Below are 27,566 nucleotides of genomic sequence, written 5' to 3' on the forward strand. Positions count from 1 at the left end.
AAGTATCGGTGGAAAACTGGTAAGAGTCTCAGGCATACCATAACTTGGTTGAAAGTGAACAATCATTTTCAAAAGCCATTCGTCTATCGCTAGAGGTTTCCCCCTCCGCTTGTCGGGTAAAGTGGCGAACCAAGGACACAGGTAAGGAGTATCAGCGGGGTTTTTCGCGAAGAAGTAATGACCCTGCCACCCATCAGTTTTATTGGGTGGCATTAATATTTTGAAACCCGGGCGAGCCGAGATAGAAATATGAAAAGGACTGGAATTTTTCAAAACCATCACACTCCGAAATCGAGCTGGAGTAGGGACCACACCCGACCAGGCGCAAAGCATGCGAAACCCGGTCATGACGACTATGGCATGAGGATGAAATTGATTGAGGGACACATTGCACAACTGCGCAATCTCAGAAAACCAAGGTGAGATGGGGAAAGTAAGACCGAAATAAAACTGTTCCGAGAACCAGGTGCTGAAACCCGGGGGTGGGTTTAAGGGACGCTGATCTCGCGAAGGCAACAATAGTTCTACGTCAGTAGGTAGGCCTATATCGCGAACTAAATTGTCTAAGTCCACCTCGCTTAAAGTGCTGGGCCCCCACTGGTCGTCTAAATCGCGTCCCTCAGACAATGAAGGAGAGCCGCTCCTTGCGGAAGACAAAACGTCATCTCTTCTTTTTCTCTTCGGTTTTTTCAGTAATTTACCCGAAGGGGAAAAATAGGGCCCTTCTTCCGACGAAGAAGAAAGAGTAAGGGTAGGGTGTTCATCTCCCTCTCTGGAGGGCATTCTTTGACCAAAAGGGTCGGGGGAATTGGAAGACATAGGCTAAGAATAGTAAAAAGTAAGGTGAAGAGGGGAGTACCTTTGTCGGAGGAAACAAGCACGGGAGGGAAAGAACTTGGTTCTCAGAAAAGCAAAGTCGCCGGAGGTAGACAAAGATAGGGAGAGCGCAGAGGTGAAGAAGGGGAAAAAATCTGAAAATTCATAGAGGTCAGATATTTATAGGAGAAGGAAAAATGGAAAACTTTGATCGTAACCGTCTATTCGAACGGGTGAGATTCAAAGTAGGTCGCCTCGAATTCGGCGCAAGAAGTGTCGGTTGGACTCCCCTAGTAATGACCTAGGAAAGAGAAAAAACCAATCATAACCGCCCACCCGAACGGACAGGATTTAATGCAGATTACCTCGAACCTAGCGCGAAAAGTGTTGATGGAAATCTTTTCATGATGACCTAGGGAACTTGAACCGACCATGCGGGGTGTCAGAGTAATTAATGAAAGGGAAAGGAAGAGGGGCTGCGTACGCCGACGTAAACCTAAATCGAAGTGCGAACTGATGCCTCATACTCCGTACTTATAAAACGAGGTAAAGAAAAGCCGACTTGTTTTATAAATAAGGAGTAGGGGGGAGTAGTTGATACGGGCTTGATTGACAATTAATAAATAAACATAAGCCCACTAGAGTAAGCCCAATACGATAGGCCCATAATGAAGAACCCATGATGTCTTAGCTCGGTACCGTGAGCGAAGTCGTCGTATGGCGCGAACCCCGGAACTACTTGGGAGTACCTTAACTCGCTAGCCCAATACCAAAACGAGGTAAGGCGAGCCCAGGACAATACAGGCCCAAGATACATGACTTGGGGGAAAAGAGAAACCCTAAAAAAGGAAAGCCTTGGAGGCCAAGCTTTCCTCATCTATAAATAAGAGAATCAACACACACACAAAGGGATGAGATTTTTTACACTAATCACTATTACATTGCATATACATTTTTCTATTTCCGATCACTGACTTGATCGTCGGAGCTTTCCCGCCGGGAACCCCTCCCGGCGTTGCAGGTTTATTCACCCGGAGTACGAACGGAGCTGGCTTGAGGAAGACGAAGACCTACGGACTAAATCACACCCCATTCCCAAACCCTCGAACACGCCGCCACCTCCGCCGCCGCCCACCACCACTGCTTAGCCACGCTCAAGGGCCACTCCTCCTACATATTCTCCCTCTCACTCGCCGGAAAACACCTCTACAGCGGGGCGTCCAACGGCGAAATCCGCGCATGGGACCGTTACCCATCCTCATCCACCCACAGTTACAACACCGTTACAGAAGGCCATAACGCCGTTAAATCCATAACCGTCTTGGGAGAAAAGCTCATAACAGCCCACCAAGACCACAGAATCCGAATATATAAAATCCACAACAACCAAAAATACAGACTTATTACAACACTACCAACCGCAACCGACAGCTGCATGAGGCTCTTCTCCGCCAAAAACTACGTCGAAATCCGCCGGCACGTGAAGCGCACGTGGGTTCACCACGTGGACGCCGTTTCGTCTCTTGCTCTGTCGGAAAACGGCTCTTTGTTGTATTCCGTCTCGTGGGATCGGTCTATCAAAGTGTGGCGAACCTCCGACTTCAAGTGCGTCGAGTCGTTGCACAACGCACACGAGGACGCCATAAACGCCGTCGTTTTATCCTCCGACGGCGGCCATTTTTACACGTGTTCTGCTGATAAGACAATCAAAGTATGGAAAAAGCAAGAAGGGACGAAAAAAGTCAAACATGCACTCGTCTGCACGCTGGAAAAGCATAGTTCTTCTGTGAATGCATTGGCTTTGGGCGGCGATGGGTCTGTGTTGTACTCCGGCGCCTGCGACAGGTCGATAATAGTGTGGGAGAAGGGCGGCGGCGCCGCCATGTGGGCGGTGGCGGGGGCGCTGAGAGGGCATAAGAAGGCTATACTTTGTCTGGGTGTTGTTTCGGATTTAGTGTGCAGTGGATCGGCGGACAAGACGGTTAGGGTTTGGAGGAGAGGGTGTGGAAATAGCTATTCTTGCCTGGCAGTTCTTGAAGGACATAATGGTCCAGTCAAGTGTTTGACTGCAGCTTTGGATCATTATAATAATAATAATAATAATAATAATAATAATAATAATAATAATAATAATAATAATAATAATAATAATATTAATAATTGTGGTCAGAATTCTTATCTGGTTTACAGTGGGGGTCTGGATTTTGATATTAAGGTTTGGCAAATAAGGGTTTCTTCTTCATGATTAGTTTATTTACAATTTCTGCTTGATTAAAATAGTACTAATATTTACAATTTCTTCATTCAAATTTGGAAGAGTGGATTATTGATTCATTTTGAGATTAATTAATGTGATGGTTGCTTTTTGCCTAATTATAATTGTTTTTTTAATTTCATGCTTTTTTGAAATGGAGTTTGATTGTAACCTAAAGTTGAGACATAAGAAATAATTTAATGTATCTTAATTCCATGTTTTGTGAGTATTGTTTGACTGATTAATACTATTTTAATTCTAAGCAGGTAATAGTTGGTAACATAAAATTAGATGCTAATTTATACTATGTGATTTGAATTGTAAATTTGATTAGATAACTAACTACGTATTAAGTACGTATACACATGGTTGTATGTGTAATTATGTTTAGATATACGGTTCAAATGCACGCAGTATAAATAATCATGCGTAGCATCTAATTTTCCGATATAAAGATAGGATGGATCGTGTTATTATCATTTTTGACAAGTTTATTATTTTTTGTTATGAAAAGTTAATTTCGATTTCAATTGATTAAAATCAGAAAAATAAAAAAATTCGAAAGTTTGAAAATCGGAACGAAAATCTAGTTCGAACTAATGCAACCTTTTGCATCAGATGCAACCTTTTGTAAGTTTGGTAAGATATGAACGGCCTTTTTATTAATTATTGTCCCAAAAAAGATAATTAACGCTAACTTTATTTGTTTCATTGCATTTGTCAGCCTAAGTGGCTTAATATCTTTTATTAAATTAATTCTGGTTAGGGAAACTTCAAAGATTTGATTCACTAAATTAATTCTAGTGGGTATGAGCCAGTATCCCAGTTATTGCTTTACTTCATTTTTTTTAATACCAAATTTACATTTTTTTTAATATTTCTTTTTCTTAAATAAGATAGTGGGGATGGATGGAATTTTTAGAGACAGGGAGAAAGAATATTAATGAAATTGGTAAAATTATGTATAATTAATGTAATCAATAACTTCTTTTTATAGTAAAGGCAAATATGTGAAAACATGTAATGACTGTATTATTAATTTTCTAAAGTGACAACTAGGGGTGGGAAAATATTATCAATTACCACGTACCACTATATACCAACCAAAATTATCGAAAATTTACCAAAAAACCGTTCATCATTGTATCGGGCGCGATATTAGTACCATACCACTACATATCATGTGGTATAGTACTGGTATTGAATTTGTTATATTGTATCGTACCGCAATTTATACCTTGTAATTTAACTAACATTTATTTCCACTAAAAAAGTATCATTTGATTGATTTTTATTTATTAAAACTAAAGAAATAGAAATATCATAAGATTTTAACTTAAACAAAAAAGACCATTTCATTTAAGTTCATGTACCCATTACACTGTATCGAATGTAACAGTATACTGTAATTGTCTACACGGTAAGGATTATATAAAGTATCAGTACCACAACTTATAGCCGGTACACAGTATCAGAGTCAAATGTTTGGCAATCGTATCAAATCCACGCCAGTGACAATATTATAGAAAAAAAAACATTTAAAATATCAATTTCTATAATTTAAAAAAAGAGGGAGTAAAGTAAACTACCTTTTATTACCGAATGGTAGTCGTGTTATCGTCTTATTGTGCCACATTAACTAAAAGGTGGTAGTTAAAAAGTCGTTTATTGATAGCAATTCGACTACTAATTAAGTTTTGATTAATGTTAACACGAAAGGTTATGCTGCCTAATCTAGTACATAAATATATATATTTTAAAGGCCTAATTGCATCATCAATTTGGACTAATTTCAGTATGTTTATACAAAATTATTGGAAATTAATTGACTCTAGACTTCTTTTCTTCAGTGCAAAAATAAATCCATTTCTAATTTGTTTTCACGAGAAAGAAAAAAATTAACATCAGATACAGTCAGTCATTTTTATGCTATACCCAATGAAAATTATATTGAATGATTTTTTACCGTTGAGCTATACACACCAATATGAATGTGTGTATGTTTGTGTGTATATGAACAGTACGGATTTATCTGATGTATTTTATCCGATGTAGCATCATATTAACAGATACATAAAAAAATAATTGGAAAATCTTGCCGGATAATTAGCTTTCAGTCAAGCCCAACTAGGTATAATTGATGGGCTAAAAGGCCCAAAACCAAATAATTTTGATATAATTACCAGAAAAGGCCCACGAGCCCATTAAAGCCTAAAGAGGTTTTTAAGAAATTTTTCCAAGATTTATCTTAGAATATCGATTTATCGATTATTTCTGGATTTTTTCGGTTGTATAATAGGTCAATTGATTAGTATTAGAGGCAATTTAATTATTTCATATTATTATGTATTTTATATTTTATATTTAGGTGACTATAAAATTGAATTTCCGAATTTCGTCGATTCTGATTCGGAAATTTTCGATTTTAGAACAATTTTTTTTTAATCTAATTTTTAATTTAAAAATTTATAAACCGGGAATTTTCCAAAAGTGTGTAATTCTTATCTAATCTGTTCCGATTTTCACCATAATTTTGACGTTACAACTTAGTAATAGAATATTAAAAAAATATATATATAGGAGAAATACTTGGGTGAGGCCCCGCCTACGCGTTCACGGTGCACCTACAGACGGTCTTTCCCCAACTATAACAAGGGTTCGTTCAAATCAGCTTATAATCTCTCCTTGTTTTTGCCCTAATAATCTTTCGCGATTTGTCTCTGCAGAAATTCAGGTTTGTCTACACTTCAATTTTCGAAACTTCCCATTGATTTCTGTTATCGATTTCAATTATTTTGCTAATTTCTTGATCTGCATGAATGAGATCAATTGTTTTTTTTTTTTTTTTCAAATCGATTGTCGAATTGCATCTCAGTCTCATCTCAATTAAAAATAAAATTGGATTTTGTATCTAATCTAATCGTTAGTCTTTGGATTCCGTTTCCTTTTCATATATCATGTTAGATGTATTTAGAATTTCTGATTTGAACTGGAGAAGAGGGTAATTAAAGAGGATTAGGTCAAAATAAACTAAATCTGGGTTATAATATGTCTGAATTGAAAGTTAATTTTTCTGTGGAACTTCAGATCTTCTGTTTAGTAGTGTTTCATTAGATAGCATAATTGGCTTTTTTTTTACTTATATCGATTTTTGTTTGCAGAGTCGAATATTAAGATATTTATTGCAAAGATTATATAAGAGTAAATGGCTGACCAGAAGAAGCAATTCACCAAGGTCAATGAGCTCCGTCCTTTGGATAACGGGCTTAATTTAATTGTGAAAGTTGTGAATGCAAAGACGGTAGTGCAGAGAGGCAGACCTCAAGGCCGATTGGCTGAATGCTTAGTCGGAGATCAGACTGGAATGATCGTTTTTGCTGCGAGAAACGATCAAGGTTTAGCATCTTCATCTTTGACTTTATCGATTTGTTACAAGTTTATGCCTTGTTCTAGTGTGTGTGTTTGTGTGTGTGTGTGTGTAGTTGCGAATTTGATAGGTTTTTATTTGGATTTTTCTTTCTATGTTATGATAACTGCAATTTGGGATATCGGCAAAGTTATGCACGCATGTTTATTGTATATGTTGTAAGAGAAATGATGTTGATTTGGAAATGTTTCGAGCAGTAGTTACATTATGAGATATTCTCATATGAAGGCGTAAACGAGTTCTTACATGTGTCAATGTATTAGAATCTTTCATCTTCAAAGCTTGTTTCTCGACTTTAAACATGCCTACTCCGATCTTTTGATTTGAAAGCCGTACTTTTTGACATTGTTTTATTTCTGATGGTGTACTTTTTGGCAATGTATTAGAATCTTGTGATTCGAAATTATAATCTGTAATTTATTTTTTGTGTATTTTCTATGTTTAGTGTAAGGGGATTTCATAAGCTTACGACACACATAGTGGAAGGTTTTATCGATCATGTGATTTTCTTTTTCTTCAATTTTGGGTTTTTTCACATAAAACTTCTTGCATCAAATCTTTACTCGTGTACTTTATTGTTGAAATTCTTGGTTTGATTGGTCTCTATGGCAAGACATGCTTCCCCGTTTTTAGCTACATAAGAACGATGTTACATGATACGATCCTTATTAGCAAGCATTGAATTTATGTTTATCTTTAGGTTTCTATCAATGAGCAACATTGAATTTCTTGTCGTATAATACTCAAACACTGATAAAATTGGTTTTTTTTTTCTGTTAGTGGACCTGGTGAAAGACGGGAATACCCTTGTCCTAACGAACGCAAAAATCGACATGTTCAAGGGAGCAATGAGGCTAGCTGTGGACCGATCCGGACGCATTGAAGTTGACAGCACAGCCAATTTGTATGTGGACGAGACCAACAATTTGTCTCTGATTGAGTTTGAGCGTGTTGATGTTGTTGTTTGAGCAGTTTTTTGGAGGTCTAGTTGTTTCTAGAAGGTTCTTATTCGAGACAATTGTTGAGACTTTTGCTGAAACTTTGTATGCATCAAATTTATTCTATGGAGTTTTATTATCTTATTTCATTTCTGCCACCAGCAGATTTATTTACATCCGGTGATTTTTAACCATTGATTTTGTTAAATAACCACCCACTAACTAAGCACACATACATATGGGTGTATGTGTTATTGTGTGCAGACCCACGGCTAAAAATCATCATGTGTAAAATTACCCGATGTAGCATCTAATAACCTGGAAAAGAGTGTTGTTTTTAACTCTGGTGCAATTTGCTTCCTTACATGCAATTTGTTATATACATTAACTCTTGTTGAAGTACATGCTTTCTATGAAAGGAGTGCTTTACTTTGGGGCAAAATATAATTGACCATGGTTTGTTAGATGGTAAATATTGTGAGTTTAAAAGGGTTAGATTCCAGTATACATATATTATATATAGTTACTTACTTTGCAAACCCTTATATATGTGTGTGTGCGCGTGTTGCTGTGTATAGATTTATGGTGTAAAAAAATTGATATATTTCACAAAATGTTTTCACACCAAACTGATTTTTCAAGTGAAATCGTCGCCTACAATAATTATGACGAAATGCCGATGAATATCTAATTAAATACAAAACCATAACTAAAAAACATTTCGGTCAAAAACGACGACAAAATTAAGTAGTATTTAGCGATGTAAAAGCACAACAACTTGGCATTTGGGCGATGAATAGTTGAGATGATATTTAGCAATGTGTTAAACTCGACAAATTAACCGTATAGTATTACATAAAGCGAAATGTAGCCAACGATTTAGTTTCCTCTTTCGTTGCAAAATACAACTTCCCCTTGTACAAAATTTCTTTTGATGTAATACAATTTTGATATTGTTCTGTCAAAAAAATAAAAATAAAATAAAAATAAAAATTGATAAAATAAATGCAAAATTGAATATTAATTGCATATCAAAAAAAATATATATATTGAATATTAACTGGAATTAAGTATTACGTACAGAAGACCAAGATCAGCCTTACAAATAAAATATCCAATGGACAAAGTACTCAATTCAAATTTATTACACTCAGAAAAACACACAAGATCAAGAAAATAAAAACACCATCCAATCAGAAAAAAACAATCATAAATATGAGTACATTAAAATTAAATAAAAAAAAAAAATCACGAAATATTTTGCAATAATCAATCTCAAATCATCTTAGCCATCTGCCCGAAGAAAGAAACCACAAGGGCCGTGAGCCCGACCACCGCAGACGGGGAGGAACAGAGGAATCCGGCGGAGGCCTTTGGAGGAGTGGCCGGCGGCATGGAGTGTGGACCCTTCGGCGATGGTGCAGGAGCGGGGTGGTTGTGGCCCTCGTGCGCCACCACTACGGCGGCAAGGAAAACAATGCAAGCCAAAAATGTGATGAACCGAAAACTAGCCATTACTCCAAAATGTTAATATGCAACTAATTACAAGTAATTAATTAATTAATTAATCACTCTTTCTTAAGTTGTATGTTATTGCATTGGACAAAAGCATTTGATGGAGGTCTATTTATATGCGATTTTCGCTAATTTTTTTTAATTCTAGTAATTAGTAATTTTTGACGTGGCTATAGCCTATAGTTGTACTATACGATATGAAAGTTTGTACTATCAAATATTCTAGAGTTGACTTTGAATTATTTTTAATTTATAAATAAATGCAAAAGACGTGTTGATCAGTATAAGATAATAATGTAATGCCAAGTCAGAAGAGGGGCTATTGCTTACAGCATCTCTTATCGGTCACTATATCGCCGTTTTATTTATTTATTTATTTGATTTAAGTACTTTTTACTCTTTCGTCCGAAATTCGTAAAATAATAATCCGCGTAAAATTATTGAAATTTGGTTTTAGTCAACTCCTATGTCCCTATATACACAAATTGTATTTCTCATAAGATTGAGGTGGAATTAGGATTTGATGTAATTAATACTATTTTATTAATTATTATATAAAATGATGATTTTTCTTAATTACATGTAATTACCGACTTATTTAATTTATTTAATGAATTACTTTCTAAAATACTTATTATTTAACTAATATGCTAATTGTTGTTGATAAAATATAAAGCAACAATATAACGATTAATGAAACACACTTTAATTGATGAAATATTGAAACGTGATTATTTATGCGGTAATTTATGAGATTATTGTTAGTATATATATATATATATATAACATAGTTTTTTAGATTATATTATAACATATTTTTTATATTATATTAAATTTATAACATAGTTTTTAGATTATATAATAAAAACAATTATTATTTTAAAATTAGATCTATAATTAATATTTAGGGAATAAAATAGGGAAAATTCCACTTTCCCCCCTTATACTTGGTCCAGTATCACTTTGTCTCCTTCTACTCTCGATTGCATCGATTTGCTCCCCTGCACTTGAAAAATTGTCTCAATGTGACCCTCGTTATTAGTTATCCGACATTTGACATTAACACCGTTTGATCTAAGCGCTGAAATTACAAAAATGTCACATCTTCCAGTTTAAATAATTATTAAAAAAAAATAATAATAATAAAATAATTCAAGACAACGAGAAAACATAGTCCACAACGCCAGCCACAATTTATTTTTATTAAAATTGGGAAGGGTGACTTTTTTGTAATTTTCAGAATTAAATCAAACGGTGCTAAGGTCAAAGGTCTGAAAACTAACAGTGATGGCCACATTGAGATAATTTTTCAAGAACAGTGGAGCAAATTGATGTAATCGAGAGTAAAATGAGGTAAATTGATATTGAACCAAAATTCAAGGCGGGAGTGTAATTTATCCAATAAAATATACTAAAATTATAGTAACATTAAATTTGTAGTTTTGTGACATCTACGGTGAAATGCCATGAGTGGCGTGGGACCCCTTAGCTCTATATTAGCTCCGCCATTGACACTGTGTATAGAATTTGGATTCTCTTGTGTTGCAAGTCAGTTAACCCTAAACGATTATTTTTTATCATCAAACGATACCGTTTGTGATGAAAAAATATGGACGAGTCGATATATTTAAGGTCCATATGTTACTTTAAATATAATTGATAATGAAGGCTTTGGGATTGATTCTTTTGCACAAAATTGAAGATAAATTGTAGTCAGAGAAACAAGTAATTATGAGAACATTTACTTGAACAACGTGAAATCAAATACTAGGGTTATTTTATTTATGTACACAATTATGAGAACAACTTTATCAAGTTCAAATTATGGAATTTCTCAAATGAACGTAAAATAATTAAATACAAGGCCACAATCAGCTTTAGAAATTAAATATATATCCAAATAACATATAGTACAATATGTTAACTTTATTAGACAGCACCAATTACATTGGTGTACGAAATTAAAGGTGTTAAGAAAATGCACAATACAATTTGAAATCACTCAAATCAAGAATTACAACACAAGCATACATACATACACAAACAAGCCTTAATAAATCCTTTTCACAATCTCACCCAAGAAAGGAACCACTAGGGCAATGAGCCCAACCACCGCAGACGGAGGATAAGAGACGGCGGCGGAGGCCCCTGGCGGAGGAGCCGTGTTATTGCGGCCACCGGCCGCTCCGGGCGCCGGCCCCGGAGCCATAGGGTGGTGGTGGTGGTGTCCCTCTTCAGGCGACGGCCCTGGAGCCATGTGGTGGTGGTGGTGAGGCGACGGCCCCGGAGCCATGTGGTCATGGTGGTGAGGCGACGGCCCCGGAGCCATGTGGTGGCGGCGTGCCCACAGCCAGGGAGAAGGGGCGGGAGCCCCCATTTGCGCCGCCACTAAGGAAGTAAGCAAGAAAATGCAAGCCAGATATGGAACAATGAACCTGATCACAGCCATTTCTTTGTGCAAAATGCTACTAATTAAAATTTTAATTCAATTAGTAATCTTTTTAATTAATTTGATGATTAAATGATAACAATTGTGTTGGATATAGAAAGTAATGCTTCATGGTCATCTATTTATAATATATGCAATAATAATTATGTTGTGGTTAGATTAATTAATTAAATTATTGGAATGTTTCCGAAATGTTTGCGTGGTGCATGCTGTTTCAGTTGCTTCCTGCTTTTCATTTGTTCTGTTTCATGACTTTGCATTTGTGTTCTACCTACTTGACCAATTTTATAACTATGTCAATTCTTTTTTTCACTTTTTTATATTTATTTTTTACTTTCTTGTTGGAATTAGAGTATGATTATAATAATTTGTTGGTATTCAAAATTTATGTTTTGACGTTTGATTATAATTAAGCAACGAAGCCAGCATAGGGCTGGAGACCATGTCCCACGCAAAATTTCTCGAATCCCTATTATTTTATATATAAATATAAAAAATATTGTGTACAATAGCTTTAAATATGGCCCCTCCAAAAATATATTTTTACTGCATCTGTTCCCGAACTTAAAATTCTGACTATGCTAATGACGGTAAAACACTATATATTATTTTGGGGTTAAGTGATGAATATTTTCTTGAATTATCTAGATGACACTATTATACGTTATAACTTATAAGAAAGGATTAGTCGATGTCTCGATGATACTTCGGGGTAGGTATGTCAAAATTACTTATCTTGATATATTATTAAGGGATAATTAGCAAGACCCCCCTCATCTAGGTAAATGAGTTAAGAAAACCCCCCTTCCCAAAAATAATTAGAGAAAACCCCCTTCCCTAATATTCTACCCAAATATTATTTAATAATTCCCAAACCACCCTTATTACTCCTAACCCTTGCCATTACAGACCCAGCCCCCACATCAAACTCGGCGCCGCCGACGCGGAGGCCCCCTACCGCCGCCGCTTCTCCGCCACGGAGTTCTTCCCGCGCGACATCGACGCCGTGCTGAAAAACAAGCTGAACCTGGGCACTTTCCTCGCCGTGCCGAAGGGGTCACCCTACGGCGGCGCCGCCGGGTCGTGGCCGGGCGCGGATGAGTTTCTGGCGAGTCAGCCCGAGTCGTGGGCCGTGCTCAGCGTGTGGAACAGCGAAGACGTGTACACGCTCGAGGTCCGCGGCGCGTCGCGCGTGAGGAGGGCCCTGGCGAGGACCACGCGGGCGGTGGACCGGGCACTGCCGTGGCTCCGCCTGCCGTCGGTGCCGGAGGTTTTCCGACCGTTTGGGTTCCACTTCCTGTACGGGATCGGCGGTGAAGGCCCGAACGCGGCGAGGATGGTGAGGTCACTGTGTGCAATCCACGATTCACAGTGTAGCCTTCTTCTCTCGTCAAAGTCAAGCACAGTGGTGATTGCCGGCCTAAGTGTGTAGTGTACGTTACAATAGATATTTAAAGATCGCTAGGCAAAATTACGCAACACAGTCTCACCGATTAAGGCTTAATGGACTATGTTCAGTAGTCGATTAAGGCTTAATCGACTATGTTCAATAGTCGATTAAGGCTTAATCGACTATGTTCAATAGTCGATTAAGGCTTAATCGACTATGTTCAGTAGTCGATTAAAGTTAACCGACTCTAGTTGTTAATTTTTTTTTTTTTTTTTGATTTTTTGTTTATTGATTCCAATGTATAAATCAATTACAATGTTTGTATTTTTTTAAATATAATTGATTTTGTATTTTTTTTTAATTGTGATTTGTTATTTTAATAGCTAAAATTTTAATCGACTATGCATTAATAAATCTGATAGAGAAAAAAATTAAAAAAACCAAAAAAAATTTAAAAACAAAATTAAAAACAAAAAAAAAATTAAAAAATTAAAGATTTTCCTTAATCGACTATGAAGCATAGTCGATTTAAGACTAATCGACTATGCTTCATAGTCGATTAAAAAAACGGAAAAAAAAAAAAAAAAAATTCTGGAGCGCTGACCCAATGATGAGGTGGCGGGCGGGGGTAAAGCTGGAATATATAATAGCTCAAAATGGGTGTGGACTTTTCTCAAATGGACTAAAATATTTTGGGCCTCCCTCAATTAAAAAAAGTAGTGAGGGGGTTTTCTCAAAGAGCCCCTATTATTAATCAATGAATCTATTTGATGTAATTATCAAAAAAAAAAAAATCTACTTGATGTAGTTTGAATTGGAATATAGATTATTTGTTATATATAGTATATTAAATATCTGTATTTATTAATTTTAAAAGTTGATTTATTCTTATGCATGGTAGTCATCAGCTGACAATTGACATATATATAAGCCTTTGTTTTTGTTTAAATTTGTGGGATTATATAAATGTATAAATCAATTAAAGTCATAAGTCCACGACATTAAATTTCAATAATAATGACATACATTAAAAAAAAAAAAAAAAATTAACGATTTTAATTTGGTCTTAAATTCTTTTAACGATCTCCCCCAAGAAAGGAACCACCAAGGCGATAAACCCAACAACCGCAGACGGAGAATAACCGAAGGCGGCAGATGGCGGCGGCGCCGGAGCCACACCGGGGCTGTTTCCCGCTGCAGGTGAATGCGTAGGAGGTATGCTGTGGCTGTTGCGCACTGCTGGCGGCGGCGTAGGAGGCATGCTGTGGTGGGGCCCTTCTTCAGTCGCCGGCGCCGGCGCCGGAGCCGTGTACTGATGGCCCACCCATGGAGATGGCACCGGAGCCATGTGGTTGTGTCCCGCCCACAGCCAGGGCGACGGCGCCGGAGCATCTTGCGCCGCCAGGACGGAGGCAACGAAAAGCGTGAAAGTCAAATATGGAACGACGAACCTAAAAGCCATACTTTGCAAAACGCGACTTTAATTAATTTAACGACTCTTTATTAAGTTGTTGATTTTTATGGTGATCGAAATATTATCGTAGCCATCGTCTATTTATATATGCAATTTTTTTTTTTTTTTTTTTTTTTTTTTTTATTTTGTAATTACAGTAACGCATGTGCTATATGTCCACTAACCCAGATATGAAGCTGCATAATAATATTTTTCTTTTTATTTTAATTTAATTTCTGAAAAAAAGGAGTCATTATATTGAAAGTCAAAAGGGATGCTCTTAATGCAAAGAAATGGCCTTATTGGACATGACCTTATCTAGCTGTTAATTACTTAATTGTTTATTAATTAGATGAAATTTGATCATCTTAACAAAATTATGTGATGCTAATCAACCTTCACTGAGTAAAGATAATTAGCGGTTAAAGCAAGTGAGTATGTGTCAATTGATCCAGATTCAAAACTTTCTGCAGACGGTTATATTTATCCAGTGCATTTATACGGTTGGCAGCGAGTTCATTCGTAAAAAGAAAAAAAAACGAAGATTGGTTTCTTAACTAATTTTTTATTTAATATAATTTATATTTACTATTCCTTTTGTTTGGCTTAATCAAGGAAAATGACACTTTGTAAAGACCAAAATACCCTTTTCCCATTAAATTAGGTGCTGTAGGGGGTGAAAATAAAAAATAAAAAATAAAATAATAATATATAAAATAACCTATCATTAGTATTCTCATATGACAAGTTCAAAGTCAAATAATCACGTCTTAGTTGTTCTAAATTCTAATGTTATGATTGGTGCATGTTGTTTCATAGCTTGCATTTGTCCAGGAAGATATTGCAACTTTGTCGGTTATTTATTTATTTAATTTTCAAAGATATTTATTTATGTTCAAGTGGTATAAATATTTTAAATTACTGAGTAATTGCATTGGTGAATGGATCTATTTGCTTCCTGTTTACAATGTCTAACCTACTTAGAATGTTTGTTTTTATTACAGAAAAAAATAATAAAATAAACACAAGTATAATTTCATTGTAAAGAATTTAAAACAGTATATATATATATATATATAGTTATTTAGAAAAAACAAAATTCCAAAATTTTCCTTCGAATTCAAATCTTTCGATCGAAAATCGACCCTCTAATTTATTCGGCTTTTTACCCGTGGATAAAAAAATAAAAAACATAAACTACACAAAATCATGAACTGCACAAAAATTTATTATGACCCTTAAAAGAGTTTAAATCAACAGATTGATTCTTGAATGTAGTTGTGTATATATACTCCAAGCTAACTATTTATCAATCTCTTCTTGAACATGTCCTTCTGCAATTGCAAAGTAAATATAAATGAATCAATTCGAAAATCTTTAATAATAAATAAATAAAATATTTAATTGAGACAAAGGAGAAAGCCCTAACCAGGAAGATCGACCCCCAAGTTCGCCTGAACATCAGCCTCGGAATTCAAGTCCTTCGTGAACATAACATCATAAGTTAATAATGTTCATAGCCTAGTAATATGTAAATGATATATAAATATATATATATATATATATAATTGGTAAAGGTAAACCAAGAAAAATCCACATAAAAAATAATGCAGAGGCAATAGATATGTTCGGTTATGGTTAGTAATAAGCTAATAAGCTTACCCTCAGAACATGGGTAATTTTGAAGTTGACGAATCTATCCTTCAAATTCTTAGCTTCTTCGTACCAGGTGGCAATATTCGGGTTTCTAACCTTCCATAGACCTTCTATCTGTCAATGGTGGTCATGTTTAGACAGCAATATTTCGATACGGTAATAAATAAGTCCATAAATACATTAGCAACATCAGTACTAAAAGATTCTGCTAAAAAGTGTAGTTCGAATGGGGATATATATATATACCTGCATGCAAACAAGTTTAGAGTCACCACGAACTTGAACACTCGTAAAACCTTTTCGAAGTGCATATTTGAGTCCAAGTATAAAGGCACGATATTCAGCAACATTACAAGTAGCTATACCTAGGCCTTCACGCATCCTACAAACCTAACATGTAAAAATTATTACAGATACATGTAATAATTTAAGAGATAACCCCTTTCTCAAAGAAGAAACATAACACTTACAAAACTTCCATCAACCGATCGCAATATAGCTCCTGCACCAGCTTGTCCAGGATTTCCTTTCGAAGCACCATCAAACTCGAGAGTACAGAATCTCTGCTAAGAGTTCAAAAAAAAAGGCTCATTTTTTTTCTCTTACCACATAGTATCTAGAAAACCATGTGCTGGGAAAATCAATTAAATTAAAGTGAACGAGAGTTGATAACAATGTATTACCTCGTAATCTGAACTTAAGGCGTCATGTGACCTCTTTTTTGACACGGGCTCGTTAGATGTTTCGCTTTTAACAGAAGGCAGCTGTGTGAAAATTTAGATGCTTATAAATCATTAAATAATTCAAACAAATTAAAAGAAGATGTTTTAACGGGATATTCTTTGTTGGCTGGCATAAAAAATCGACTAACATACCAGTACTTTAACTAGCACGAATTTTTCATATTGTAGTTACGTAACCCATTGAATCTATAATCAATATTAGCAAAAGAATAGTATAGAAGATGTTTATTCATAAGTAGTTAAGAAATAGTTCATGCAAAAATTGATTAACTAATTTTTGAATTGTCAAGAAAAATCACAAACATATGTATACTATAGCACACGATTTTTTTCTAAAAATTACTTGAATGTTAAAATCAATTTTTTAATATTTTTTAAAACACAAACTATACTATGGAAAATGTGTATTCATAAATAGTCAATAAATGGTTCATCTAAAAATTGTTTCACTAATTTTTTAATCGTCAAGCAAAATCACGAAAAATTGTGACTCAAGCACACAATTTTCCTTAAAATCACTCCCATGTTAAAATTCAATTTTAAATATTTTTTTAACAGAAAAACATCTATAGAAGATGTTTATTCACTACTAGTCACGAAATAGTTCATCCATAAATTGTTTCACTAATTTTTGAATCCTCAAGTAAAACCGCAAAAAATTGAACACCGAATCGAAACACGAAACTAGTCACGAAATAGTTCATCCATAAATTGTTTCACTAATTTTTGAATCCTCATGCAAAATCACAAAAAAAAATTAGTATACTAATATAGCACACGATTTTCGACAAAAATCACGATTTTTGAATCATGATTTGTATGTATGTATGTATGTATACCTGAACTGGACATGCCACAAGAGTGCCGAAAAGATCTTCCGTCAGATCAGAAGCTCTGATCGAGTACAGAGCATTTTTAAGCCCAGACGAGACAAGATACTTCTCCGTTTCTTTCGGCATGGAACTACCTTTGTACACACTTATAGGTGGATCGCATATCTGCCCAGAAAAAAACAGCAGGGCAAAGAGAGTCGTGTTATAATAAGATCGCCTTTACGAGACAAGAGCATAACAAACATTTCATTACAAGTGATTTTACCGATGTCCCAACTTGAGCCTGGCAATCTTTTAAGCTTTTGTAAACACCAATAAGATCGCCTTTACGAACAACGAAAAACGCTTCCTTGTCGTTCTTCATCTGCGATTTAGGACCAGCTTTCGGCTTACGTGGCGCCCCACTCCCGCCAGACTTCTTTGAACAATAGCAACGAACTCCCAATCTCGTTAACAACAATTCCAAATCCACTGTTCGAACACCTGGAAATTTGCAGCTCGTTTTACGCGAGGGGTAAAAATGTCCGATCGGCGGCCTTTTCGTAACAAGACAACCAGTCCTTGATAATATAGTTGAACAGCATGCATGAAACAAACTGATCATTCCAGTGCTTTCTCCCTCCTATTCCCCAGATTTTTTTTTCTGAAATCATATTTTTGAATTTTTTTTTTAATCATCAATAAATTCATAACAAATAAATAAAAAGAAATGGGGAAAAATAATGCCTTACAAATTAAAAAAAAATTGACCTAATTAATCCAGGTTTAGCTGTTTTAACCACAAAACCCCAACCATTATCGACTGATTGAATTTTCTCCCTAACATCAACACAATTTCACGAAGAAATTAACGAATATAATGTAATAGCAATGAAGAATCATAACGAACTCGCATTTTGAATAACTAGAAGATCAATCAACTTCGACAAAACAAAAACCCACAGCAATCAGAAAACCCTAATTCAATTCCAATTAAACCCTAAAACATAAATTGAATTGCAATCCCTAATAAATTGGAATACCTGTACGTTCAGTGGGTGAGTGGGGGGTGGAGGTGGGGGTGGGGGTGGGGGTAGGGGAGGGGGAGCTGGTGGGATAGGGGGTGGGTGCTTTAAGGGCTCATTTGCAAGTTAATTGAAACGGGTTAATCCTTTTGAAACGGGTCAGTACTGCAGAGTCCGGGTCATCTTGAAAGAATGATTTTAAGGCCCATGTTGGTTGGGCTGAGCCGGGTGGATTGTTTCTCTAATCCACTCGGGCTGTGGGTGAGTTTATTCGGTTGGTAGTATGTGAAAGGCCCGCGATTTTTTTTGGTAAATTTCATTTTCCTCCCTTGTACTTTGATTCAATATCACTTTACTCCCTTCTACTTTTATTGTATTAATTTACCCCCTTGTACTTGAAAAATTGTTTCAATGTGGCACCCGCCGTTAGTGTTCAAACATTTGACCTCAACACCGTTTGATCTAAGAGGGTGTTTGGCTAAGTTTATAAGATGTTAAAATGAGCTTATAAGAAGTTTTAGAGCTTATAAGCTCTTCTAAAGTGTGGGGTAAATTTTTAGAAAAATATCTTAATTTTTTTTAAAATAAGCTGTTGGAGAGCAAATAAGATCTTTTTAAATAAGTACATCTACCACACATTTTTATTTAAGATCTTATAATGAGTAAAAATAGAAAATAAACTCATTATCTAAACACTCTCGAAATTAATCCTATAAAAATAAGATGTAACAGCTTATCAGCTCTTAAAACATCTTATCAGACATAAGAGCTTATCAACTGTTTAAAATAAACTTAACCAAACATCCTCTAAGTCTGAAAATTACAAAAACCACCCTTCCCTATTTAATTAATTACTAAAAAAAAAGGGGCAATTTGCTATAGGTCCTCTTCTAAGAGATTTTATGTCTATAAATCCAACTAATAAAACTCAATTTTTAATAAATTTATTATTTTTAATATGTCAAAAATATCCCTAACAATATATGGAAATAAAAATCTCCAAAATAAATATCACATATTTTTCTCCTTGCAGTTAATTAACCCATTCCAAAATTTCACGTATTATCAATCTCAAATTCCACCATACCCAAGAATCGATTTCATCAAATTTCACCGCTCCAAAACATCGATTTCATCAATATCTAACCCAACTAAAAATCGCATTGAGTCTACCGTTTGCAATCCACAAAATTTCGTTTGTTGTCTACGTTGTGAAATCAGTTTTTTTTTTCTTTTCTCGTTTGCTATTTGGAAATCGTTTGTTGTTTGAAGACATCGTCTATTGTTTCTTCATCTGTTGTTTGTGATTTCTACAGTGGCTCAAACACAATTTCGTCTCGGTAAGCAATACTCCTATTAACTACATGTACATAGCATTGTTCGATTTTTTCAATACTTATTCAATAACCCGTTTTTTTTTTAGACAGCGAGCGAACGAGGATGATGGATTCGAATCCCCGAGAAATCAGATATAAATTGCAGGGTTTGTTGAAGTTAGTAGTCTAGTTATTTTTTTTTAAATTGCAGTTTGCACTTTGCGATTCTCTATTATAATTGAAATTGTTATTGGTTGTTTGCAGTTCATGTTTGGTCTTAATTGGAGTTCGTATTAGTTGTTTGCAGTTCATGTCTACATTTGTAAGATGAATTGTTGTTTTCATCTCCAATTAATAATTGCTATTAATTTCTTTTAAATTTTACCTAAGCAGTTTTTATTAAGCTACTTTTTTTTACACTTTGAAGCATGTATGTTGCAAAAGACATTTATTTGCAATTTTAGTTTTCACTTTGAAACTATTTTGTAATGTAATGCTTGTTGTATGTTGACGTTCTTGAGTTGCGAATTATGTTGCTAGCAATTAGGTTTACATTGTACTATAATCCTCATAAATTGGACTTTAGATTAGTTTTTCTCTTTTTACACATGTTTGCAATCAGTTTTCTATTTGCATTTTTCAGATTATTTTGCAAATCTTGTTTGAACTTGCGTATGTTGTTTGTTGTTTGCCATCACAATTCTTTTTTGCTATTTTCCTTAACTTTGCAATTAGTAAGTAGTGGTTAAAGTTTGCAATTTGTTTTTTGTAGGTTGAAGATTATACATTATATCCTGCCGTGAAAGTGTTTCAACCAATACATGTCTGGGTAAAAAAGAAAGAAGACAATTTTCGGTTAATGCCGCTGACATGAAAAAGTTCCTCGATAGTGCCAGTGGTTAAAAATTATTGTTTAATGCTTTACATTTATTTTTCGCTTTGAAGTTTAATTTATTGTTTGCATCATGATTTATTGTGAAAATATTACACTTTTTAGAGTTTTCTTGCACATCCTGTAATATTTTTATAATTTATTTTTTCTATTTCAAATGGAAATTTGTATTTTTTATTTTTTATTGCAAACATATTTTGTTGTTTTAAATAACTTTTGTAGTTTACAGTTGACAGTTTGCACTTCATTCTTTATCATTTTTCGTGCACGATTTGCCTTCACTGTTTGTATTTGCAGTTTGTAATTAGTGGTTGTTAATGTTAGCAACTATTACATTTGTTGTTTTGTATCGTTGCAGTTTTCTATTTTATGTTGCAAATTTATTATGTTATTCAAATTTTTTATTTTGTTGTTTGTTCAAGTATAACTAATTAGAAAATGCAAACAAAAAAATGCAATATTGTCGAAATCATAAAAAATAACAATTAAAATCCAACACATATGATCTAAGAAAATTAATAATTGAAAGATTGCTATAAAAATACTTATGTAAAAAATATTAAATATTTTTATAAAGTAATAAATAATTAATTTTCAAATTTAGTTGCTTTGAGAGAGAGGGTGAAATACGTGTGTGTGTGTGTGTGAGAGAGAGAAGGGATGAGAGAGAGAGAGAGAGAGAGAGAGAGAGAGATGCGTGTAGGTGTGATGGGATGGGAGAGATGTTTGACCGTGTAGAAAGGAGAGAGAGTGAGAGATTTGTGGGATTTGTTCACTTAATTTCTAAAATAACTATTTACATATAAATATTAATTGAGGGCATCTATGTCTATACACTAATAATTTAATTTAATTTAATTGATTAAGGACCTACACCTATATTCATCTAATAGATTGGATCTCCACCTATATAAGTCTAGAATAATGGGTGACTAACCAATTTCCCAAAAAAAAAAATCAGACTTAGATCCAACGGTACAATAACCAAATCGAAATATAAGGGGCTTTCTAAATTGACAAATTCAATTAGGGTTGAAATATTCTTCTCCTAGACGATCGGGAGTTTAAGGTTATAAAATTCTTACTGCTTTCTTCACTTTTTTTAATTCTCCATCATAATAATTACTTTTTAATTTTTTTCTTCGTGTAAGTTTGTATTGCTTGAAAATGTATTTTTGTAAGAAAATTTTCATTTTTACGAAAAACCCAGTTTTTGTTTTCATGTTCCATCACAACAATGATTGCAAATCTATCATGCCAAGATATATATACTGATATATGTTTTGGAATTTATATATTGTTTAAAAATTGATTTATGAACCTATCTGACTAATTATCATGGCTTTCTTTTTGTGTTATACTCAAAAAAAAAAAGGAAATCTAAATATTCTCAATTTGTTTTTGATGGCAGAAGATTTTCGACATTCAGCCGAGACTCCATGGACAGGATATCCGAGTTGCCACGAGACATCTTACAGCAAATACTGAATTTTCTTTCCCAAAAAGAGGCTGTCCAAACATCTGTCTTGTCTAAATCGTGGCGTTATAATTGGTGTATCCGCACCAATCTTGATTTATCATTCGACAACTTCAGAGGAGACAAACTCGAATTTCTCTCCGTTGTCGACAATATCTTACGTCGACAGTGTGACGAGAGGCTGTCCTTGGACGAATTTCACCTTTCAATATCTCTAGACGATCCGGATCTCGATCACACATCGGGTTCTTACCTTCAAAAGTGGGTCCCGTTACTCACAGTTATAGGTCTGAAGAAGTTCCGGCTTTCCGCGTACACGGATCGTGCGCATGTATATCGTGCACAACCTCTTAAACTGCCACCCGTAGTCTTTGGAGCCGAATCACTCCAAGATTTGCATTTGGATAACTTCGTGTTGGACAGAGAGACTATGGAAAGGATACTACCGTGGAAGCATTTAACATCACTCTGTCTCGAACATGTCTACATCGAAGACGAGATCTTGCAGAAGATAACCCTAGGTTGTCCTTTGGTCGAAAACCTAAAAGTCGAAGGAAATTCTTGGAGGGTACGCGCAGTTAATTTGAATCATCTTCACAATCTCAAGTACTTGTTTTTGCAGCTGTACGAGAGAGAGAACGACCAGCATTGTAGCTTCGAACTCCACCCACCATCTCTCGAGACCGTCCAACTTTGCTTTAGTAATTTTTCGTACCACAAAGGAGCGGATTTTCGTAACCTCGATTCTTTATGTATGCAGTACGTGAGATCATCGCCGTGGGACCGCTTTTCGTCGACTATATTCCCATGTCTCAAACGCTTGACTATATACCATTGCCCCGGAATCGAAAAAACCAAGCTATTTATTAACGCCCCAAACATACTGTATTTTGCATATCACGGGCTCAAAGTCCCGACCATCTCTTTTGCAGAAACTTCCAGCGAGTGGAAGTCGGAGATATACCTAGACTATAACGGTTTGACGTGGTTCCTCGAGCTACATGAACTGCTCAATTCATTACGCCACTCCGAGATTTCTCTGGCAATCGATCAACACGGCAGGATAAACAAACACGTTACGGTAGGAGAGAATGTTGATAATAGACCTATTGTTGAGAGCTTAAAGATGGATTCTCGTCTTGTAGTTTATATGTTTTTTATTTGTCGTCCAAGAAACATTTACGGATACGAGATAAAATCGGTGAGGTTTCTAAGGAAGTTTCTAATGAAGAGAGAAAGTGGAAACGAGCACATGCAGTTGTTGTTTCGAGATTTGGAGGAAGTAAGCTTCGAGACGAGAGTGGACATTCGAGAAGAATGGCGTCCGTTAACTTTGTCGGACCTTAAATCGGGGTTGGAATTTCGATTTGCATTCAAATGGAGAAATACTCCTCTGTGAGTACTCCTACTATTATTAGTCTCTGCTGATATTTTTTATTTGCTTATTAATGTATTTGCTTCTTAAGATCAACTCTTTCAGTCTTTCTTTTCTTTGGTTTGATTTATTCAACTTGCTCAAATTAATACAAGATTATTTATTGGATGACATCAATTTAGCTCATCTTTTTTTCATTTTTTTTAAATATATGTAAAAATAGTAAAAAAAAAAATGGGTTTGGACCCAGACCCACTCCGGAACTAGCCCAGACCCGGGGAACCCGAGTGGACCCACCTCCCCACGGGCTGGTTTCGGGTCCCCTAAAAGTTGGACCCGGACCCAACCTGTGGCCTTGTCTACTTCCATTGACACGTAACAATCCTTAATCTGCATTTATTAATTCTACGTTTACCAATAATTAAAGATTTGAAATTCTGGCTACCAAACGCTCTTCACATTTAGTTCCACTTTAGTCATAATTATAAACAAATAAATATGATGAACATACAAAACTATAAACAAATATAAAAAAAAAAAAAAAACTAAATAGTTATATTTTTGGGTTAATATGCTACGGGCCCCTAAAAAATATATAATTTGAACTACATGGCAAGTTTAAATCCATTTTTTTAATTAAATTCATAATTTGAAATAATATATGTCTGGCATCCTTATAAAAAAATTAATCCCTGTCTTACCATTATACTCTAAATCTTATAAATTAATTATTTACGTTTCTCCGTCAGATCTATTCTTCTTCTTCTTCTTCTTCTTCTTCTTCTTCTTCTTCTCTCTTTGTCTCGTTTTCTCTGGCTCTCGCTCAATCTCACTCTCTCTCGCCACCATTCCATGCTTGAAGAAGGTGGTGGCTATGGCGACCACGGCGGTGGAGGCGGCGGCATGGGAAAGGTAGTTATCAAGGTAAGTAAGCGACGACGATGGGATGAACTGTTGTGGTCCGCGGCGCTTGGAGTTCGAGGGTGATGCTGGCCAACGGCGGTGCTCGGAGTTCGAGAATGGTGTTGGTGGTGCGGTGATGCTGGGCGAAGGTGATGGCGGCGTGAGTGGGGTGGGTGGTATCCTTAGTGGCGTGGATGGGGGTGGGTGGTCTTTGGCGTTACAGATCTAAGGTTTGGTGGGTGGATCTAAGGTTTGGTGGGATGGATTTAGGGTTTTTCGATTTGATGTCTATGGGTTACTATGGGTGTCTAGCGGCTAGGGTTAAGAGAAGATGCTAGGGTTTCAAAAATATGCTATCAGAGATGTTTATGGTTTACTCCAGGTTACTATGAATTACTACAGTTTCCATGGGTATCTATACATTTTTTTTTAAATTCATAATTTTCAAATTACGTAGAAAAGAATGGAAAAGAATAGATTCCTAAAATACTGAAAAAATACGAAAATGAATAATAAAAAAATAATAATTCATATGAAATTTTCGATGCAAAATGAAATGTTAAGTGCATAATAAAAAATGATAAACGCAGTTTAAATATTACTTGATGCAAATTTCATACTTTGTGTGTGGAGAGTATTTTTGGGATAAAATTTATAAAGTATGTGAAACAAATATTTACTTAGACTTATCATTTAATTCTAATAAATTTTGTCAACAGAGACCTATATCTTAAGGCCCCTATATTTTTTTATATAAATAAATAAATACCCGTATATATATATAGAAGTGAACCTAAACAGAACAAAACCTACAGTCCCCATTCCCACTCTGATTCGCAACACTCTCTCTTCACTCCAGTTTTACCGGCGTATATTCAGTCCAAACTCTGGCGAATCCGAAATATACATAAATGAGTGATGATCGGAAGAGAATGAGGAGGTGAACGGCTGGCGGTCAAATTCGACATGTCATTTTCGTGCTCATCCGAGTGCTTCTCCGGCGGAGGAGACTACTCGCCTGAATATTCGTCGGACCTCGAATCCCGGCCGCCGGACGTGGAGGAAGCCATTGCCGGACTTTTAGAAGACGAGAGAGATCTGTTCCGAATCAGTAGTTCTCGCTCCGATCATCATCAACGCCGGCCGATCGACGCGTCTGTAAGAACGGAATCTGTTGCATGGATTCTAAAGGTATATTCCTCTCTGCGCAAGTTAGATAATTACTTCAGATATAAAAACACAGGCGCAAATTAGCTAGAGTGGCTGCTTTCTTTCTATTATGCAGGTGCAACGATATTACGGTTTTCAGCCACTAACGGCGTATCTCTCCGTCAACTACTTTGATCGTTTTCTTCACTCACATCACTTGCCTGTAAGTAAGATTCCCCCGTCACCGTCAAGTCTACACGTTAAATCGTCTGTCATTTAACATTTTATTTTCCATTTATTAATTTGCACCAAAAATAAAATAAAATTTTCCATTTATTAATCATTTCATATATAGACGTTCACTTTACCCACTTAATTAAAGTTCATTAAATATAATTTAAATATTTGGTGTTACAATAAAGGGTGGTAGTTGTATGATCAAATGAATTATTAACACCATTTTTTTTATAAATTGTACAAATAAAATACTATATTATACATATCTTTAATTGAACTAATTAATACAACTAATTCATTTTAATATAATGTTTTATTTTAATATTAAATATTATGTCACAATTAATTAATTTTATTGCAGAAAATAAATGGATGGCCACTGCAACTATTGTCCGTAGCATGCTTGTCATTGGCTGCTAAGATGGAAGAGCCTCTTGTTCCTCTTCTTTTCAATCTTCAAGTATATATAATTAATAATATTTAATTATTAATTAAAGTGTATATATTACTTCAAAATCAACATATATTATAAGATTTCTAATGATTTTTTTTTATTAATTATAATTATTAGGTTGAAGATGCAAAATTTATTTTTGAAGCAAGAACTATCCAAAGAATGGAACTTCTTGTTCTAAGAGTCTTGGACTGGAAACTACGTTCGATTACTCCATTTTGTTATCTCAGATTCTTCGCGCACAAAATTGATCCAACCGGAAATTATACGGATTTCATTTCATCAAGGGCAACTGAAATTATTCTCTCAACCAATCAAGGTACTATTTTGATTATTTTGGAGACACGTCATCATATTTTATTATATTTTTAATTTTAATTTTATTTATAAACAGAGAGAAGCTTCCTTGAGTGTAGGCCATCTTGCTTAGCTGCTGCTGTAATAATTTGTGCAGCAAATTATCTGCCAAAGTTTTCTTCCATTACTGCTGGTCAACATACTGAGTCATGGTGTGATGGACTAATAAACAAAGTAAGAATTAAATTAAATAAAATCACTTTAAATTACTAAATTAGATTATGTTAATATATATATAAATTCATTTTAATTAATTTGCAGGATGAAATTATGAGTTGCCACGAATTGATTCAACGAATCACGTTCAATAATATCTGGGCGAAAAGTTTCGCCACAGCTCCGAATCATGTATTGTGAAGATTATCAGAAATTTATATTTGCATGAGTAAAAAATGCAGATAATTAATAGCATTATATATATACGTCTGCATGTTTGTCAATAATTTTGTATGATTCTTATTTTATTTATTTATTTATTTGTAATTTGTTTTTTTAATAAAATCAAGCATCAATAAATTTATCCGACCCCATATTCCCGGGGGTCTGCACAAATGCATGTGAATTGTACAATTGAAGAATTTGTAGCCTTGCCATTTGTTTTTATTTAAATAATATTGAATATTAAAAAAAAAACTTCTAATTATTTATTAAATAATTACAATATTGGCCCCTCAGGCAATAAAAGACTCGTTTAATTAATTAATTAATTAATTAATTAATTAATTAATTAATCAGTAAGCTGACCCCATTAACTGTCTCGTCTTCACTAGATTTCAGACACACAAAACTAACGTTTCCAAGTTTGCATCATTAATTATTAAGGCCATGTTTGGTCGGTCCATGTACTGAACTTCTGAATAGTTGGACCGGTACACAGAGATAACTGGCCTCTTGCTGCAGATGCCAAACATTGACTACACAGTTGCAT

The 27,566-nt window shown here is 35.0% G+C and overlaps 5 protein-coding genes and 1 pseudogene across 10 annotated transcripts; 5 read left to right on the forward strand and 1 right to left on the reverse strand.

Annotated features, from left to right (window-relative positions):
• Positions 1–1,906: 1,906 nt before the first annotated feature.
• On the forward strand, positions 1,907–3,247 carry LOC105974662 (protein JINGUBANG; the record flags this gene model as incomplete). Its single annotated transcript, XM_012999778.2, has 1 exon — positions 1,907–3,247. A coding segment is annotated over one exon (1,155 nt), but the record flags the coding sequence as incomplete, so codon positions are not given.
• A 2,412-nt stretch (positions 3,248–5,659) lies between these two features.
• LOC105974801 (hypothetical protein) lies at positions 5,660–7,579 on the forward strand. Its single transcript, XM_012999959.2, has 3 exons — positions 5,660–5,804; positions 6,232–6,465; positions 7,278–7,579. The coding sequence occupies exons 2-3, from the start codon at positions 6,276–6,278 to the stop codon at positions 7,463–7,465; spliced, it is 378 nt and encodes a 125-aa protein (XP_012855413.1). The 5' UTR covers positions 5,660–5,804; positions 6,232–6,275; the 3' UTR covers positions 7,466–7,579.
• A 4,682-nt stretch (positions 7,580–12,261) lies between these two features.
• On the forward strand, positions 12,262–13,103 carry LOC105953627 (putative N-acetyltransferase HLS1 pseudogene; annotated as a pseudogene).
• Positions 13,104–15,276: 2,173 nt separating this feature from the next.
• On the reverse strand, positions 15,277–18,606 carry LOC105974622 (uncharacterized). Of its 4 annotated transcripts, none has more exons than XM_088818391.1 (9): positions 18,497–18,606; positions 17,740–18,117; positions 17,481–17,639; positions 16,582–16,662; positions 16,369–16,461; positions 16,145–16,288; positions 15,905–16,012; positions 15,672–15,723; positions 15,277–15,576 (listed from the first exon to the last, which is right to left on the reverse strand). In XM_088818391.1, exons 2-9 carry the CDS (start codon positions 18,076–18,078, stop codon positions 15,545–15,547), a joined length of 1,008 nt encoding a protein of 335 aa, XP_088674517.1. In that variant the 5' UTR covers positions 18,079–18,117; positions 18,497–18,606; the 3' UTR covers positions 15,277–15,544. The 4 variants fall into 4 exon arrangements, with proteins under 4 accessions (XP_088674517.1, XP_088674516.1, XP_012855190.1 ...); XM_088818390.1 differs by having other exon boundaries at positions 16,369–16,464; positions 18,497–18,578; XM_012999736.2 differs by lacking the exon at positions 18,497–18,606 and adding an exon at positions 18,225–18,480.
• Positions 18,607–21,796: 3,190 nt separating this feature from the next.
• Positions 21,797–23,715, forward strand: LOC105974639 (F-box/FBD/LRR-repeat protein At1g16930). 2 transcript variants are annotated; one of them, XM_088818225.1, is made up of 2 exons: positions 21,797–21,832; positions 22,098–23,715. In XM_088818225.1, the coding sequence occupies exon 2, from the start codon at positions 22,126–22,128 to the stop codon at positions 23,560–23,562; it is 1,437 nt and encodes a 478-aa protein (XP_088674351.1). In that variant the 5' UTR covers positions 21,797–21,832; positions 22,098–22,125; the 3' UTR covers positions 23,563–23,715. The 2 variants fall into 2 exon arrangements, with proteins under 2 accessions (XP_088674351.1, XP_012855209.2); XM_012999755.2 differs by lacking the exon at positions 21,797–21,832 and adding an exon at positions 21,841–21,863.
• A 1,509-nt stretch (positions 23,716–25,224) lies between these two features.
• Positions 25,225–27,190, forward strand: LOC105974637 (cyclin-D1-1). 2 transcript variants are annotated; one of them, XM_012999752.2, is made up of 6 exons: positions 25,225–25,632; positions 25,727–25,813; positions 26,189–26,287; positions 26,399–26,600; positions 26,676–26,812; positions 26,900–27,190. In XM_012999752.2, the coding sequence occupies exons 1-6, from the start codon at positions 25,408–25,410 to the stop codon at positions 26,993–26,995; spliced, it is 846 nt and encodes a 281-aa protein (XP_012855206.2). In that variant the 5' UTR covers positions 25,225–25,407; the 3' UTR covers positions 26,996–27,190. The 2 variants fall into 2 exon arrangements, with proteins under 2 accessions (XP_012855206.2, XP_088674518.1); XM_088818392.1 differs by having other exon boundaries at positions 25,270–25,632; positions 26,736–26,812.
• The last annotated feature ends 376 nt before the right edge of the window (positions 27,191–27,566 follow it).

Source organism: Erythranthe guttata, chromosome 5, assembly GCF_056151865.1.
Source record: "Erythranthe guttata isolate IM_541 chromosome 5, IM_541, whole genome shotgun sequence".
Taxonomy (NCBI): domain Eukaryota; kingdom Viridiplantae; phylum Streptophyta; class Magnoliopsida; order Lamiales; family Phrymaceae; genus Erythranthe; species Erythranthe guttata.

What these genes read in the sequence shown, in the direction of transcription:
- LOC105974622 (XM_088818390.1), bottom strand. Translation starts at nt 18,078, where the DNA reads ATGATCAGTTTGTTTCATGCATGCTGTTCAACTATATTATCAAGGACT. An exon ending in TTGTGGCATGTCCAGTTCAG is followed by an intron (nt 16,663 to 17,480) that starts GTATACATACAT and finishes ATTTTCACACAG; the next exon opens with CTGCCTTCTGTTAAAAGCGA. An exon ending in CTAAACTTGTTTGCATGCAG is followed by an intron (nt 16,013 to 16,144) that starts GTATATATATAT and finishes CACCATTGACAG; the next exon opens with ATAGAAGGTCTATGGAAGGT.
- LOC105974637 (XM_012999752.2), top strand. Translation starts at nt 25,408, where the DNA reads ATGTCATTTTCGTGCTCATCCGAGTGCTTCTCCGGCGGAGGAGACTAC. An exon ending in CTGTTGCATGGATTCTAAAG is followed by an intron (nt 25,633 to 25,726) that starts GTATATTCCTCT and finishes TCTATTATGCAG; the next exon opens with GTGCAACGATATTACGGTTT. An exon ending in GTGATGGACTAATAAACAAA is followed by an intron (nt 26,813 to 26,899) that starts GTAAGAATTAAA and finishes ATTAATTTGCAG; the next exon opens with GATGAAATTATGAGTTGCCA.
- LOC105974801 (XM_012999959.2), top strand. Translation starts at nt 6,276, where the DNA reads ATGGCTGACCAGAAGAAGCAATTCACCAAGGTCAATGAGCTCCGTCCT. An exon ending in TGCTGCGAGAAACGATCAAG is followed by an intron (nt 6,466 to 7,277) that starts GTTTAGCATCTT and finishes TTTTTCTGTTAG; the next exon opens with TGGACCTGGTGAAAGACGGG.
- LOC105974639 (XM_088818225.1), top strand. Translation starts at nt 22,126, where the DNA reads ATGGACAGGATATCCGAGTTGCCACGAGACATCTTACAGCAAATACTG.